At 37.2% G+C, this 17,305-nt stretch overlaps 1 protein-coding gene across 1 annotated transcript in view; it reads right to left on the minus strand.

Annotated features, from left to right (window-relative positions):
• Nucleotides 1-17,305, minus strand: part of CACNA1C (calcium voltage-gated channel subunit alpha1 C) — a 498,678-nt gene that overhangs the window by 467,566 nt on the left and 13,807 nt on the right. Inside the window, exon 2 of the mRNA XM_042795184.1 lies at nt 2,615-2,936. Coding sequence (XP_042651118.1) covers nt 2,615-2,936 — 322 coding nt within the window. The remainder of the gene's footprint in view (nt 1-2,614; nt 2,937-17,305) is intronic.

The raw sequence follows: 17,305 nt of genomic DNA on the forward strand, positions 1-17,305 counted from the left end.
CACTAGTAATCTGGAGAGTAATGAAGTGCGGGATAGGACGGGGAGAATGCCAAGTATAACCTGTGCCATAGAGTGCATTTAAGCATGAATTATTTCTACCATGGGACAGGCTTTACAGCATTGCCAAACGTCAACACAGCATGTATGTTTTTGGTCAGCAGACTGAGAACAGTTAAGTTTTAGCAGGAAAGAACTGGAGATCAGGATGTGCAGCAGCCTGAACTGCAAAATATACACAAATCCCAGGCAGCTGACTACTGTGTATGCTCATATACGTTCTACATTTCACATATGGAAGAGTCAAAGGTTTCCAAACTTGCCAGACTACCATGCTTAAACCTATGAATAATAGGAGATATATGATAATATGGAGGAAGAAGAGCAGATATGGGTAGGTAGATTACATGTGAAATCAGCAGGACTTGGATACCTCAGGCTGTATACATAGATTTTACTGCATAAAGACCTAGATTTCCATAGGCTTTCCTTAATCCCTTTTCCTCTAACTTTTTTTTAACCCTATTATTGTCTATTAATGTATCAATGCTTAGGCATATTTTCTTTTACTTCTATTCTCTCTTTACAATGTAAAAATAAAATGGTATAAAATCTACAAATACACTGCACACATATCAGAAAAGTAAATACACAGCTAAATCTTGGCAAAATGAGGTAATTACTTCTAACTTTTTCTTGTATGCAGTTACACCTTCAAGCTCTTAGCACTATAATATCTGGGTAAGAAACACCATAAAAGTACCATTTGATATGTTTAATACCTACTATGCTTAGACTTTAGTGGTTCAGCAAATTAAGCTAAGCTTTTTTCAAAATTTTTTAGCAATTAGGAAAAGTCAGAATAGAGAATAAAATTAAACCTTATCACAACCCTTTGATATTGTTACTTGTCATTGAAGTGTTTCACGTTTGTAAGTACTAGATGTCCAAAGAGAAGTTCTGATGAAAAAAAATACTTCCATCAACTCACCTAAAACTAAACAAAACCAAAAATGCAAGCATCAGCATCTTTGGACTGCTTTAATCGCATTGTTTGGTCCTCTCTTGATCTCAGCAGTGCTGTATCCTGTTTTACAGCACATCATTCCCATCATTCATTGCTGATCTTATTCATTTATCAAATGTCACCCTGTGCTCTTTCTCTAAAGACATGTGGTTACTGGGGTGCTGGCAAGTAAACTAATATTCAGCTTCATCCTGTTAGTCATCATCCATCATCTTATGCTTAAAGTATCACAGCTATGCCAGAAGGGATAAAAAGTAGCAAACTTAATCAGGGGGATTAAAAATTAGCATCTGAAGAAGAAAGGAATAGGCAAGCAGGTAGTTTAAGGACATCTAAGAATTGACAGGAGCATTTGTAACAAGCTCTTCATCTGAAAAATATGTCCATGTCAGCAAGACTTAATATACTCATATTCTGTTTTCATCTTTCTAACATCCCACCAGAACCCCAAAGGAACAATATTATCACATTGTCTTAAATGCCATCATTCATTTTTTATCATATTAACTACTGCCAAGCTCTGTACTGTCTTCCCTTGACATGCTTATCTATCCTTAACAACATGCTTTTTCTTTTGTATTTACTGAAGAATCCCATTAGCTTATGTTTTACTGATAATTACTGTTCAGGGTTAGTCTTGGTTTTCCTTTGGGGAGATGAGGGAGGTGTAGGAGGTTCAGTTTGTGTTTCACACCAAATTCTCAAATTCTAGCTTGCACTGATCAGACTTGGGTGACTAAAAAGTCTTTGCTCCTTCCACATGATGAAATCAATGGCCAAATTCTCACCAACTTCCCAGGGAAGCAGTACTGACCCTTACGTTCTGCAGTTCTGTGTCAGTGGTTATCATCTATCATCTGTGACACAATCTGTCTCTTTTTCAGACTACTAGATCTGGCCCTGTATTGCTTTTGTACATGTTGCAGGATTACTTTAACTGTTTCTCTTTTTCCCTGCTTCTAGATAACCAGTATCTCTTACCATACACTAGTGAGCCTTATTAGTTTAAGTAGAATTCCACTATAATTAATAGACCTTACCCCTGTTTCAGGGTCTTTTAGCATATATTTGGCGGGTTTTCTCCTCCTTTTGTCCCATTCTTTTCTCCATATTGTAGAAAGTGTGATACCAAGAGTTTAACAAAAAAGTGTGTGATTCCAAATACCGGAGCTGCTTAACTCATGGCATCTCTAAGTTCCTGCAAACTGCAAAAAAAAAAAAAAGAAGGGAAAGCCAGCAGCTGCTATCAATACCACAGAACCAGTTTAATTCTGGCCTCAGATATCTTGCATATCTCCCATTGATTTCAGCCCAGGCCACGTGTTTTTAAAAGAGCAAAATTCAACCCCTAACCTTTATCACTCAGGCTTCTAGTGGTTTCTTACACAAGGATATAGTAAAGGCTTCAGTCCTAAACATCTTTTCATCCCAGCATAAGTGATCTCAGTGAAGACATCAAAACTATTCGTGTACTTTACGTTCCCAGTAGTGCCTTTCAACTTAACGTATTAATTTCTTCACACTTATGAATAGAGCCTGATGTGCACAAACAATTTGCTGTTTTCCAAATCAGAACATCAAAAAGGATATTTCCATTCGACGATGCTGATGCATGCCCTCCGGATGGGATTTTTCAGTGTTAAACACAGCAGTGCCCGGGGAGGACGTGTAGCTGTGGTGGTACCCTGTTTTTTCTGTTTCCCATACTGCTGCCGTTTTCTCTGCGTGGAGCTAGCTGTGGATATTGTTGCATTGCCAGCACTACCCATCAGTTTGGCTTGCCTGGCAGCATCAATCGCAGCTTGCCAGGACAGAGCTGCCCCTGGAGTAGGGATATGCTCTGGGGCAAGCCCTGCAGCTGCATTGGCATTCATGTTGGCATGAGCTGGACGGGGACTCCCATAGTTGGAACCTGTGAAAGGAAAAAAGAAAAATCCAGAAATTTGTGAAGACTTTTTTGGTACAGCAGAAAAATCATGTTTTTAAAAATCTTAAGTATCAGTAAAAACAAGAGCTAAGGCTAAGGATAAGTGTAGGGCATCCACTTACTACCAGCCTGTTCCTCCAATTCAAACTCTTTAAAATAAAGTAATACTACTGTGCAATCATTTCTCTTGCAACAGTCTCCCAACAAGACCCAATAGACGCTGAGCTGTTAGAAGTGCCTCTCATCAATACAATCTCCAGGGATGCACAGAAAAGCAACTGTCCTTTTCCTTTTTTACCCACACATTTTGCAAGCTGGATTGTTTGAAAGCTAAAAGGTGAGGCTAGTTCTCATCACTATCACACAGACATGCAGCACTATGCTATTTAGTATGTGACAAAGCACACAAATGAGATTCTCAAGTCCTATCATAAAAATCCCTATGTTTTCAAGATTACCTCAAGGTAAAGTGAAAGTTTAACAATGAGCTTAATTCTCTCTGCAAGCAGTACATATGTATAAGCCTAAGAACAGTCTGACTGGAAGGTACACTGAAGTAGAAACTGGAACACAAATGCAGGGTTCATTACTTTTGTGCTCTATAGGATGCTGTGCAGATAGTTTAGGCCAAACAACATACATTTAGAAACTGGAACTGAGTCCTTACCCTGATAACCTGATTTTAAGACAGGCAAACTATTAAAATCAATGGAGCAACACTTATTTTAAAAGCACGTATTAACAAGAATTCTAAGACCTAGGACTCCCAAGTTTTGCCCCCCTTTTAGCCAAAACTGAGGGATTGTATGCTTTTGCCCAATTATAATAATAGAATATATGTCAGGTGACATGTGGCTGATATTTAGGTCTTAGCAGTACAAAAGGAAGTGAAAGTCACCCTTTCAAGGTAGTGCAATTGTTCCATTACTTCAGTAAAGACACTTAAGTCACCTGTGCCTCTTCAAGGAGGCTTTTTCAGTGACTCAAACTAAAACTTCAATCACTTCAAAAGGAGTGAGTTTTGAAGCTTCAAAACAGATTCCCTTGCTCTTTTGAGTAAACTTCAACTGAGATGTGTGAGAACTTGTGAAAGATTAACTGAATTTTGCCAGACACTTCACAGATGAAAATATAAGCCAATGTTAGAAAAGTGCAACATAAAATCTATACAACATCACAAAAGCAAACTTTAATTAGGAAGAAGTCTTGTTTAGATACGTCCTATATAAAATTTTAAGAGACTACTTATCTTTGTTGTGGACTTGAGTTTGCCTGTCGCCCATATGTCCAGATACAGGTAAAAGCAAGGCCAAATGGTCTACAGATCTTATTCCTTCAAAGGCTATGAATCTAGCGTTCAGTTTCAAAACACTGCAACTCAAGAGACTGTGTTTCCCCTTACATCTTATCAGCAGAGGCTATGCTTCACAAAAAGTGTACATGCAAGGGGCAGAGAGTAGAAACCCAAAGGAGTTAGATGACCTTTTCTTTCAAAGCAAGTTCAAAGTCTACGACTGACCATGTTCCACTTCAGATTAATACAGAAATAGTGTTACTAAATAGATCAGATAGGCTCCTATAGACTACTTACTGAACAAAGCAAACAGAAGACCATGTGACACTGTTTTCCTTAAAATATTGGATGAAAGACATTCAAAACCAGGGAACTGGCAAACTGTTCTTGAATAGAAATAATTACACAGGATGCGTATTTCATATCTGGATGAGCAGTGCCAAGCAATGACTGCACTACAAATGAATTAAAGCACGTAGAATAAATACAATTACATTGACACACAGAGTGCAACAGGATATGCCTCTACCTAGAAAGCATGCAAGATTTTTAAATTCATCTCACTGAATCACAAGGAAGGACATGATAGAGTCAGATGTTATTTTATGTCAGGCATTGCCATAAGATTTCCAGGCTGTTACAGTTTCATTGCATAGCAAGAAAATCTAGAGTTTGTCTCTACTCACTGAAAAACCTCCTAGTTGCAAACCAGCCAAAAGGAAGCTGGTGAGTAATATGACTCTGATATGTGAAAGGGAAAGCTGAAAGAAACAAGAAATGGGAAATAGTTAATTCACATCCCTCAGATTTTGAAACTGAAGAGAGAGAGCTTTCAGAATCGCACAGGCTAAGCAGATTTCCTCAATGAAGCAGGCAATCAACTGGCAGACAAACTTAGTTAGTTTTCTAAGACTAAGCAAATTGTGCACAGCACTACTCATGGGATACATTTTTATTTTCAGCATAGTTCCAAATGCAGTTTTTCTCTTTAGCATCAATTTGACCTCCCTAGCCTGAAGCATGCTGGAAAGAAAAATAAATGGAAAATTACTCTAATTATTCTCCAACTCCAGCTCTTCTTTAATACTGACCCATTAGAGTGGATAAGAAAGACGCGTGTGTTTTCCAGTAAAAGCAAACTTGCTGATCCATCGCCACTGTGTTCTTATCATGCTGACTAGACCATGTGGTCCTGAAAATAAACAGCTGCTGCATCTTAATGAAGACTTTTCTGCAATTTGGGAATGTGTCAAGGTTGTTCAATATTATTGCTTATTAGTTAGGTTTCACATGAGGACTCAAGTCTATGCATTTTGACTTTGATGTGCCAGCAAAGTTAAGGATAGAACTTCTGGTGGTTTCATTGCTTTTGCTTCCACCACAATTGCCAGACCCATAATAAAGTGCTTTGTCTCAAATTACTTTCAAAAGATGAGTCAGTAATGACAGATTTATATTAACAAATATTACAAATATTGATTACTGATAAGGATCTGTCTTTTATGAAGCTCAGAGGCTGCAGACTCCATCTGTACTAAATAACTAATGGCAGTGATGAATGACTTTATCTACAGGCAGTTTATAGAAATAGCTTAGAGTGAAGTTCACACAGCTTCACAGAAAATACATTCAAGAACTGAAAAAAATATTTTCAAAGACAACAGAGCCAAAGTTTCAGGAAGAATTAAATTCTACCTTATAATCTAAATACTTAGTGTTAATTCCTATGAAGCAAGCAGAACACAATTCATATTGAACTTGTGTGGCCTCATGCTAAATTTCACCTATGGCATTCATTTCTCCCCCACCACAAGACTTTCCTGTAACCCGAGAGGTGCAGTTACAGGATTTGCTATTTTCATTTTGCAATGTAGTAGTTAAAATACTTCACTTGAATTCCCCTTTACAAATGAGGTTTCACGATACCTAAATCACTTTAATCATATTTGTTTATACTGTTATGAAGCTGGAAGTTAACCAAAACTGGGAAGCAGAGATTCAGCCCCCACTCAAATGCAGTAACTCACTAAGCACTGTGATCCACAGCATCATCACCTTGCTAATCCCTACCACCCTTTAGCAAGAATTTGTAGTGTTGACTATGTCCAGCTGGTGCTCAAAACACTTTTCTCAAGTACTTCTGTGCTATGGATCATGAGTTTAAGCATTTGAATAGTAATTAAACAGAAAAGTCCACATAAATCAAGAAACTTTATTACAAAGTCTTTGGGAGATACTCGTTTCTGCAAGAATGCAAAGTTGCAGAACTACTTCAAATACAAAAACAACAAAAACATGAGTCTCAAAAAACAGTTAAGTCAGAAAAGTAACAGAGAAGGTTGCTCATGACAACAGAATTCCAACTTCTGAGTTTCTTGACTTCATCTAGTTAGTCACACATTTATTTTAGAGGAATTTGTGCTTAGATTAATTCTTTAAATGAAAATAAAGTTATGCTGATGTGGAGTATTGCCATTCTTTTTTGGTATCACTTTAAAAACATCAGAATCCAAAAAATGCAAACTTTGAAACTGTGGTGCACAGCTGTATTTCTCCCCAAAGCAGAAGAGAGATGGGTACCGTAAAAAGACAATATTGGTTAAATCACAGTGTCTTAACTGAACACTGGAAGAAAGCAAAAAAACTGGTCACATTACTAAAATCATATGTAAGACCAATTCAAGCACACAGGAAAAAAGTTATAGAAGACTAAAGTGAGAGGCGCTTAAGAAGAAACATGAAGAATAGCACACAAAAAAAAGACAGTATGAGATCATCTGTTAATGAGAGAAAGAATGTGGAAAACATTGATACATTAACCAATGGAAAAAGGACAGCATCTGATAGGTGATTGTAAGAAGGCTTAAGTGTTACATGACCTTTTAATCTCAATTTTTACTAAAGAAAAATCCACCAAGAGCAGGTGACTAGCACAGTTAATTCCCAAACCAGAACGGGTATCATTTCCAACTGGAAAAGGGAAACAAGAAGTTAGAAAGTACTCAGATAATGTTGATGGTTTCAGCTATTTAGGTACCACACCCTATAATATCCTAGAATATCTGAAGAGCTTTCTGAAGTAATCTCAAAACTGTTAACTGAACATTTGAACTCATGGAAGACAGGAGATATCTCAGAGGACTGAGAAAGGGTAAATGGAATCCTCAGTTAAAGTGAGAAGGGCAATTTAAATCCAGTTGAACGTCATTCTCCAGAAAAAACCTGGGCTGAGTAAAATAAACAAGTGTCAGCAAGCAATTGGTGGAAGGGAAAAAAAAACAGCAGCAGACATGGGTCTGCCATAAATACGTTGTGTCAAAGAAAACTAACTCCTTCCAGAACTGGCTAACAGAATTCACAGGCAAGATGGAAGCAGTAGGTGCCATGTCTCCTGACTTTGTTAATAATTTTATGAGGTCCTGTATGACAATTTCACAAGGATGCTAGGGATGTATGAGGAAGGAAAAAAAAAAAAAAAATGAGTACAAAACCAGTGGATGCCTGAGAGCAGTTATCATTGGTACACCGTTTAAATTGGAAGATGTGTCACACAGAGATACCCAAGTGCCTGCCTTGGATCCAATTCTGTTCAATGCTTTCATTAATGATCCAGATGATGAAATAGTGAATGGTCTTATTAAACGAGCAGGTAACTGTGAGGCTGGGACGTAAAGCAAATACACTGAAGGACAGGATTTGAATTCAAAATGAACTTCATGAATTGGAGAAAAAGTCTTAAAAATAGAATGGAGTTCACCAGGGACAAATGCAAAGTATTTAAGCAAAATGAATCATCTGCCGAAACTATTTTCAAAAAAGCCTTGGGGGTTATACTGGATCCCCAACAGAACAGAAGTTGATATTGTCATACTGCCTTCTTCCAAAATGCAATCATCACAATGTAGTATATAAACACGACTACAGATCTATGCAACACTACAAGTAATCCTTCTCTTCATCTCACTGGCAGGACTCCAGCTGAAATACAGTGGTCAATTCCAGGTTTTACACTTCAGGAAAGACATGGCTCAGTTCAGGCTGCCCAGAAGAGAGCAAGGAAGTCATCCAAAGGCTTAGAAAACATGAGCTATGAGACAATGAGACAAAGTGACAGAAACGGGAATGCCAGAAATTGGACTGCTGATCCTGAGGATGTGAGGGGGATGAGGGTATAAGTCTTTAAATGTTTGTGTGTGTGTATATTTTTTGTATATATACACACATATATGGTTTTAATATATTTCCAGATATGTGTGTGTACTTTATTTCAAAGAACAGAAAGACACTATCTATCACTATACTTACAGTGCATAAGCAGAAGGAATAGCTTTTGCAGTAAGAAAAATTCAGGATGTACCTTAGGAAAGCACTTTCTAAGCATAGTGACAATGAGGCACACCTACTGACTTCCTAGATTGGTGGCAGTACCTCCCATACTCTAAGTCTTTTAGACCAGGCCACACTTCTCCAGAATCACGAGGCAAGACTTATAGTGAGAAGTAGTTTCTTTTGTTAGTCTACAGCAAGTTTGACCTGAAGGAAGGCCTTTGCACAGAAAGCTTATGTATTTCTTCCATCAGTTAATATATCTAGAGACCCCCCTCCAAGTAAACCCTGCTTCACTCAAACCTTTTGATCATCACGGGTACATCAGCACATCGTAGAACTTCTACATGCATGCTCATCACTGCATGGGGGGGGTAGGTGAGGGTGCTCAGTCCAATTGACCTGGAACTCTATTTCTTTGGTTTTAAAAACTCACACCGCAAATATATTTTTCTAAAAGTGTTTCAGCATCTCAGGACAGTAAGAACTAGCCATACAAAAAGTTTAAAACCTTGAAGTGAAATAAAACCACTTATTCGTATGAGAAAACAGTCCTTTCTGCAAATCTTTATTAAATTTTCAGTTGACATCCCTAGAAGTTTACCCTAGTGAGTGCAGGGTTGCACACACATAAAACTCACTTTCTTTAAAGCACAATTTGGATATTTGTCTTTATTTGCCTTTTTTATAATTAAAAAAAGTTCACAAGACCTTAATTCTGAGAGCTGACTGCTAAAGTGACACTAGTTTTTTCAAAAATGAAGATTTTTCTAGAGGTAATTTGTAAGTAGACATAGGAGTTTTAATGAAAGCTGGACTGCACCCTGAACTATGGCTTTTTCTATAACAAAATTTATAATATACACATACACTTTTAAACATCATGTCAAACTAAAACTCAGTATGTAGTTGTTAGCCCAGATAAGAGAGTTAAAGAATTTTTCCTGTAAATTGTTTTGGGGCTTCAGAACACACAGATAAAAGATACATGATTTAAGACAGTTCGTTTGCCATAGTTGAGACTAAACATTTTTAAAAATCTAAACAAAAAAAATCTTATTCAAGAATCATGCTTCATTTGCAACAAGAGCTTTGTTTTCCTTTACCTCCCCACTCCAGCGGTTTTTTTGCTGTGTGCCACTAACATAAGATGCAATGAAATACTAGCAATGAGAAAAAACAAGTCCATTTCAATGAAGAGAGCAAGTGCACAAGCTCTTCTTACTTCAAATATTGAATACCTCCAAGTTAAATATTTACTCTTGAAAATTGACTACGGACACTGCATGGTAAATTACTGTAACTTTGCCAACACTATTTAGATTTTGAATTTTCTGAGAAAGGGACAGACTTTTATTTTGTATTGGTAGAACATCCAGCATGACGGATTCCTGGCTCATGAATAAGGCACAACAAGAATGCAAGCAATAATAATTCCCTATCAACGCTGGAAGAAATCATGGGACAATTCTTCCCTTAAAATCACCACATACATATATTTCTCTCCATGGAAAAATAACTTGTTTCAAAAGATGTTGAAAACCCACAGCTTTCTGATAAGCTCTTTCCTCCATACACACTCTCAGATACGCAAAAGGTCTAGGCACAGAGATACAAATTTCTAACAATTCCCTCACTTTTCTGTTTGAAAATGCTACAGTTTTCAATTAACACAATTCAGGTGTTTGGGGTGGTTTGGTTTTTTGGTTGTTTTTTTGTTTGGTAGGTTGGTTTGGTTATTGGGTTTTTTTGGGGTGTTGTTTGTTTGGGTTTTTTTGGGTTTGGTTTTTTTGTTTTGTTTTTTTTTGTTTTGTTTTTTTTTGGTTTTTTTTTGAGGTGGATGGTATTTGGGTTTTTTAATAAAAAGACACGATCCCGTACTTGTAGTAAAAGCAAATTATATTCTTATTTACTGACAAATTTGGGTTTTTACAGCTCAGCCTACAACGCAAATAATGGAATTACCCCCCTTCTAATTAGCAAGTAACAAGTTATTATCTCAGATTTCATCACCTGAATGTTCCTCCTTTTCTAGTTTTATCTTTCCATTCTGAAACATAAGTAAAGCAACAGTCTGTTCTCCCTCCTTCAACGAAGTATCTTGTCAAATCTTGCTCAGAAAAAAATCAAGAAAGCCACAAGTTTGAAAGTCCTTAGCAGTCACAAAACCCCATCTAACTTCTGATTTTCTCTTCTGTAACTATATATGCAAGAGAACTAGATTGGGAGGTAAGGTTTATTTTTTAGAGAGGACAAAGAAGGGAAAGAAGCATGGAGCCTAGCATTAAGCCCCAAGGCAAATGTCTAATATGAAAGTTTGATAATTGTTGTAGATATTAGAAGAGCCAGAGAAGTCTATAATATAACTCAGCTGTACTACAAACTATTAGGAGATAAATTTATTAGGCTCGGGGGATGGGTGGGTGCTAAGAGGCCAATTTCCTTTGAAGCATTTGCATTTTCTTGTGACTTCTGAGCTACAAGAAAACACAAAGAAACCCACAAGGAATTCTTTTTGGTTTCTTGAAATTTGTTTCTTATGGCACCTAGATTAAGCTCTCAGAAATCAAGCCAGGGAACGCTTTCCTTTCCTTCAAGCATAGCTCACTGAGACATTCATAAAACTCAAAAATAGCAATGGCGGACTAGTGTTATAAAGATCCTTTTTACTAATTACAGTATTTTCATTCATCTCAAATAAGCACGAGAGAACCCAATTAGCCATGTATTTGAAGGAATGGTTAGGAAGAGCTTTTACGTAAAACGGTAGTTTTGCTGTGATAATGCAATCTCCCACAGAATGAAAAGCACAAAGGCATTTCTAACAGCAAATGGCATATAAATTAAAAACCAATGTTCCTCACTTGAGACAGTTTTAGATGCACGGCTCATGGCAAAGTGCATTGATACATCTTTTTAAAGTATTTTAGTGTACCTATCAGTACAAAACCTTTGCAGTAACGTGCATACACATCATGGTGAGTTTCTTAGAAGAACAACATGCTGCTTGGACAAACTCCAGGCACATATCCTCAAATGGAGGCACCAAAAGAGATCTTTCTTGCTCTAAATGTATATTTTTGCACCATCCATCTAAAAGTTACCACCATTAAGGATCTTAAGGTCAAGCACATATTTGGTAAAAGTTCCTTGACTTCAGTAAAATTCCTCTCGAAATTAACTGCAACCCATTCTTCTGACAAACTTGTCAATTTAACTGCTCATCATTTTCTTATTGGTGAATGATTATCCTTCACTTACTGCGGAATCTTAAGTATAACTTCTTACAGAAATGAAGCTCTTACAGACTTAAAGTCATCTTTACCGTATTAGATGGTCTCCAGATTCTTTGAGAATGCGGATTGGTATATAAATAAATACACAAACCTGTTAACACGATTTGTCTCACCCTACCCAAAAAATTTTAAACCAGAGATCTTGTCTAAAGCTCCCTCTATAGTCAGTGCAGAGAATCATTTCTCCCATTCTTAAGATAGTTGTCTGAAATACAAGTGAATCCAGCTGCTGGAGGTTCCAATCTCTCTTCAAATTATACAGAAATAATCTAAAACTTGTTTAAGTGCATATCAAATTTAAGGGGATTAAATGAGGATAAATGATTCCCACTTGTGTGGGAAGTACATGCATGAATGTGTGCCTGTGCATAAGGTACAGAGCATCTCTATAGCTGGTTTTGGCCCAAAATCTGTGACAAAATTTGGAAAATATGTACAAATGTATGATACCTAAGTAATTCAATGCCTGCAATTTCAATGATTCTTCATCCTAGAAAAATCAATCTTAATTCTTCCACAACTCATGGTATTCTCAGTTCAGAAATAGCAGTCTGTTCCCAGTTACATCAGGTAGATGATGACTAAAAAGCACAGATCTCTCTATATAGGTCTGTATCTGAGTTACAGGCAATAGGAATTTCAATAAGACAGGCACACAAACCAACAAAGCAAAACAAGAAACCCCTTTAGCATCCAGATCTCAGAGGAGATCAAGCCCGATAAACAATAAACAGCGCAAATTCTTACAGCTGAGTATTTTTACTTCCTCTTGCTGTTTATGGGGTCAGTGGTGTTCAACTGCACAAATCCAGACAGCAGGCAGAGTTTGTTGAAAAGCGCTTAGCAAGTGTATAAAAGGAGAGTGCATATCTAACCTTCCTAAACAGGCGTAAGTACTCCCTGCCAGCCTTCCCTCCCAGTGGTGATACCCACATCAGGAAGCCATTAATCCACATTATCATACAATAATGCAGGTTAAAAAGGATCTCTGAAGGTCATCTGGTCCACATCCTTCCTCCCTTTTAGCCTCCTCAAAGTGGTCAAAATTTCATCAACCCCTTTGGCTATCCAGCACCGTTCTTTGCACCACTACTACTATCTCCCAGTCTGTGGGTAAGGTTGCATGAACTGACCACAGTAGGCACCCAAATCAAAGGTTCATTCAGATATTGGGCATAAAACTTCAGAGAATAGTATATACCCAATTTAAACAGGTACCTACTATATTATACTTTGTGAAAAAACAACATCTGTAAATTATATCATTAGCACCCACACAAAACAGTCACCTAAAAACTATCTGTTGCTTCTCAGAAAAGCAAAACTTAGAATTTATTTTAAACCGCATTTACCCAATTTTAGGTTATGTATGCAATATCCTAATAAATTAAAGATGCACTCCCTTCTTGAAATGCAGGCAGTTTCAAAAGAAAAGGTATTAAAAGATGTTTCAAGTGTCAAAACTGACTTTGATTTCAGCTATTAATCTTAGTGTTCTAAAAAACACATTTTTCTGTTTTTAAAATGTGGGGGTTTTTTCCCTGCTGCTTGAAGTAAAACCAAAACATCAAAAAAAAGCAACGGAAGAGGAAAGTTTTAAAACAGACTATACAAAAAGTTCTACCAAATCCTACGAATTAAGCAAGTGAAAATAGATAAGTTTGGGGTTTCCTCTAATTTCAGTCATCTAATTAATTTTATCTTATTTTTGAATAATTTTAGACAAAAGTATTCAATCAGGAGGACTCTTTGTAACTTGGCACCATTAAGGGGCTAGAAAGAGATCATGCAAAAAATAGCAAAATTTGAAGTAAGGGAAGAAAAAAAAATGCTGCCTCAGTCCTATCCATCTATTTCCTTTCATCCACAGACTCTCAAGAGGATGCTCCATATGCAACGTGCTCTGCAAAGCAAGGAAAAGGAAGCCCTTGCAAACTTCCGTTAAAAGAAACCCAGAGAAAAAGACTAACTGCATGAACATAAACCATGCTATACAATGAAGGAAAACAGTGGCTTGTTTCAATTTCAAGGTGGTATTATAATACCAGGCAATTTGAAAAACAAACAAAAAAACCCCAAACAAATAATAAAAAAAAAACACAACCCCCCCATATTTTTATTCAGACTAGATGTTTGTGATCTAGAGACACTGCAGCATTAACAGATTCAAAGTCATATTTTTGTAATCACTTTGCATAGAAGAAAATAATTTCACTTAGTTGTTTGGTATCGAAAGTAGTATGTTCTATCTCTAACATGAAGACTTTTCTCTAACATTATTTTTTATTTACTGGTACCCTCTTGGAGAATGTTCCAAGTATGAATATTAAGCATGTGTAATATCCAGATGCAAAAACAAGCATTCTTGACTTGCTCTGCTAGTTAAGAGTTTTTCCAAACTAAATAACACACTAAATCAGAAGATTGCAACAGTGTGAAAAGGGGGGGAAATGCAATAAAAGGTGAGAAAAATTAACAAGAGACAGTCTTTGTAAGCACCTGTATGAGAAAAAACATTTGGCTTACATCTTAGGTTGAACGCTGTAACATGTAACCCTGAAATAGTTGTTACGTCAGTGGTTGTCCATACAAACATTGTTAATCAGCTTCTCTGTGACCTTTTCTGCAGTAGATACGGACAAATGTTTGAGACAGTCTTTATAGATTCTTTCTAAAAATAAAAAATCCTGCTTATATAAAAGCAGATTCATTGATCATTACTGAATTTACACATACCAGACCAAAGGTGGCAAGAGCAGATGCACATCAGGTTTGTTAAGCACTTGCTTAGAACTCAGTGGGCAGTATTTTAGCACTGGCATTGAGCTAGTGCTCTAGTCACTGCTAGAGCTTCATCTTTCTGATAGTTTTCAGATTACATGAAAGCGGTGAAAGCTGAAGCTTTTGTGTTCCTTTCTTGGGCCGCTCTGCACTTCATTGGATCAGCATCGCAAAAGAGACAAGAAATTTCCTACAGACCATTTACTCTGATAGCATCTGAACACTGGTCAAGAGATTCTGCATTTCTACTGCTCATCGGGAGAGGAAAAATAAAAAATAAAAAAAAAAGACAAAAAAAAAAAGAAAACCCACAGACAAAACCCTGAAATATCCAGCCTATTTACAAGGAGTAAGCATCTCATTACCTCTGGAGCTTGCCACTGGTATTGTGCCCTCTCTGGAGGCAGAGCATGCATGAAAGTTAACTCCTCTTTCACGACCGAGCTGCTTTGTCCTGAGAGCCAGTTGGCTGGCTCTAATGGTCAGAGTGAACCAACATACAGACAACATGGACCTTAATGAGTTTGTATTATGTGTTAGCCAAAAAAATCCAGGTAACATGGCTGTATAGAGTACTGCTATAGAACGCAACATCTCAGGCCTCAGTTCTAGAATCCACACCTCAAAAAGAATAATAAAATAAAGATCTGAGAAAAAGTAGTACAAAAAAAAGGTAGAGTGGAATAATACCTTACAGTGAGAGACTAAAGATATCTTAATCATTTAGTCTTATATACGAGACAGTTAAAAAAATTTGATCAGAATTTATCAGCATGAGCATGTAAAAGATTTTTGACAACACATGACCCTTTCAACTAACTGGAATAACCCTTATGAGATTAAATATTTGGTAGCTGTAACTAAGCAAACTCAGACGTCTAATAAGGTATGCATTGCTAACAACAAGGAGGCCTAACCAGTGGAAAACTTCACTGTGACATGTCAGGGGTCGCTTCCACTTCATCTCCCCAGGTCTGGACTGGGTATTTTTATAGTGTCCCTTTTGGTGCTCAATCAGCACTATTCAGAAACTGATGGGTAAAATTCTTAAGCTTGGCAGATGTCCTCAAAAATCTGTTATCCACAGTCAGCCCAAGGACAGTAGGAAACACGGAGCTATTATGATGATATTTAAAATACATCAGCTGGAAATTTCTCTGTCAAATGATATCTTTTACAATGTATTGAGGCCAGTAGTGGGATAAATGCAACATTTTCACATATAGGCTGGGGATCCCCATTGTTGTCCTTATTTCAACTTATTTGCAGCACAATGGCTTAATCAGAAAAGTGGTGTTACAAAAACAGTTATGTTATTTTAAGTAAATTACTCCCACTTAAATCTATACATTTCCTGAAACATTCTCTTGTCTCAAGTTTTGAGTCATTGTATCATTACCAGGCACAGGCTGTAAAAGAGCATTCAAAAGCAAATGGTGAAATGATGACAGAAAGCATCATAGACAGCCCTATGCAAAATCACAGAAGAGCTTTCCATAGAGGCATAGCATATGTTTGTGATTTCTATAGAAAGCTTAAACTGGAAGCCACTGATAAGGAATACTACATTTTAAAAGTTGTTATTTCATCAAAAACTCCCTATTTTCAAAATCCAATTTTCAAATTTGAGTTCAAAAAGCTCAATTATTTTATCAGCACCTCAAAAGAAGGGCAAGTATCACTTTAAACTGGTCTACCCCATCGCTGATGACAATTTCTGTGAGCAGAATTTCTTGTTGATAGTCTTCAGGAAGCCATGGTAGTTGCTTCACACATCATAGCTGCTGCAGAACAGCCTTTCTTCCAGGGCACGACAGGTGTTCAGTCACTATATAGCCTATGCAAAGGGCAGCACGATAGAGTCAGGACTGTAAGTGCTGGGAAAAGAGGTTCTGAAGAGATAATACATAAAGAGTTCATATCCCTGCTTGTGGCAGGAAGAAGTAGTTTTGAAAAGATACATGCTCATTGAGATAATATAGTATTATAAAGAAAGTGTGTGTGCCACCCTTTATAACAATAAAAACTTGCCCTGCCAAGATGGGTTAACCTTTTCTCCTGATTTCACCAGAATGAAATATCTCTGTTTCTCCTCAAGCTTCATCTTGGAGGGACAAGGGCTCTCCCTCTGGTTGAAACCATAGGCCCAGCACATTTTGCTTGGTACTCCAGGCTCTGGCAGGCAGAAGCCTATTAGCCAACACATCTAAAGTTGAACAAAGTTGCCAAGTCAACAAGATCAAATGAATTTTGCACCTCAACTTACCTTCTCTTTGGGACCTTGTTACTATATAAGATTGCAATGATTCAAAAACAGCATTTTCAAAATAGGCATGCTGTATTTGTTCACCCAAAAGCACAAAACACACCAAAGAGTTACTGCAGAGAGCTTGCTCTGCATTGTTATTACCTATTAATCTCTCCTTGTAAATTTTGTACATTCCAGCCAGCCTGGCTAACCACACTTGCTAGCTAAGAGAAGCAGATTGAACTGATTACAGCATGGTTCCTCTGATGCCGTGTCTTCTGGCATGCTTGGCATCCCTCTCTGACACTGCCTGGAAAGTCCCATCTCTTTCCTCAAGCTACCTATTTTGCATTCACAATATTGTCCACTCCTAAATATAGTCTTTGGAAAAATGAATTGTTCTCACCCC

Source organism: Tyto alba, unplaced genomic scaffold (genome assembly GCF_018691265.1).
Source record: "Tyto alba isolate M040663 unplaced genomic scaffold, T.alba_DEE_v4.0 Super-Scaffold_21, whole genome shotgun sequence".
In the NCBI taxonomy this organism is placed as follows: domain Eukaryota; kingdom Metazoa; phylum Chordata; class Aves; order Strigiformes; family Tytonidae; genus Tyto; species Tyto alba.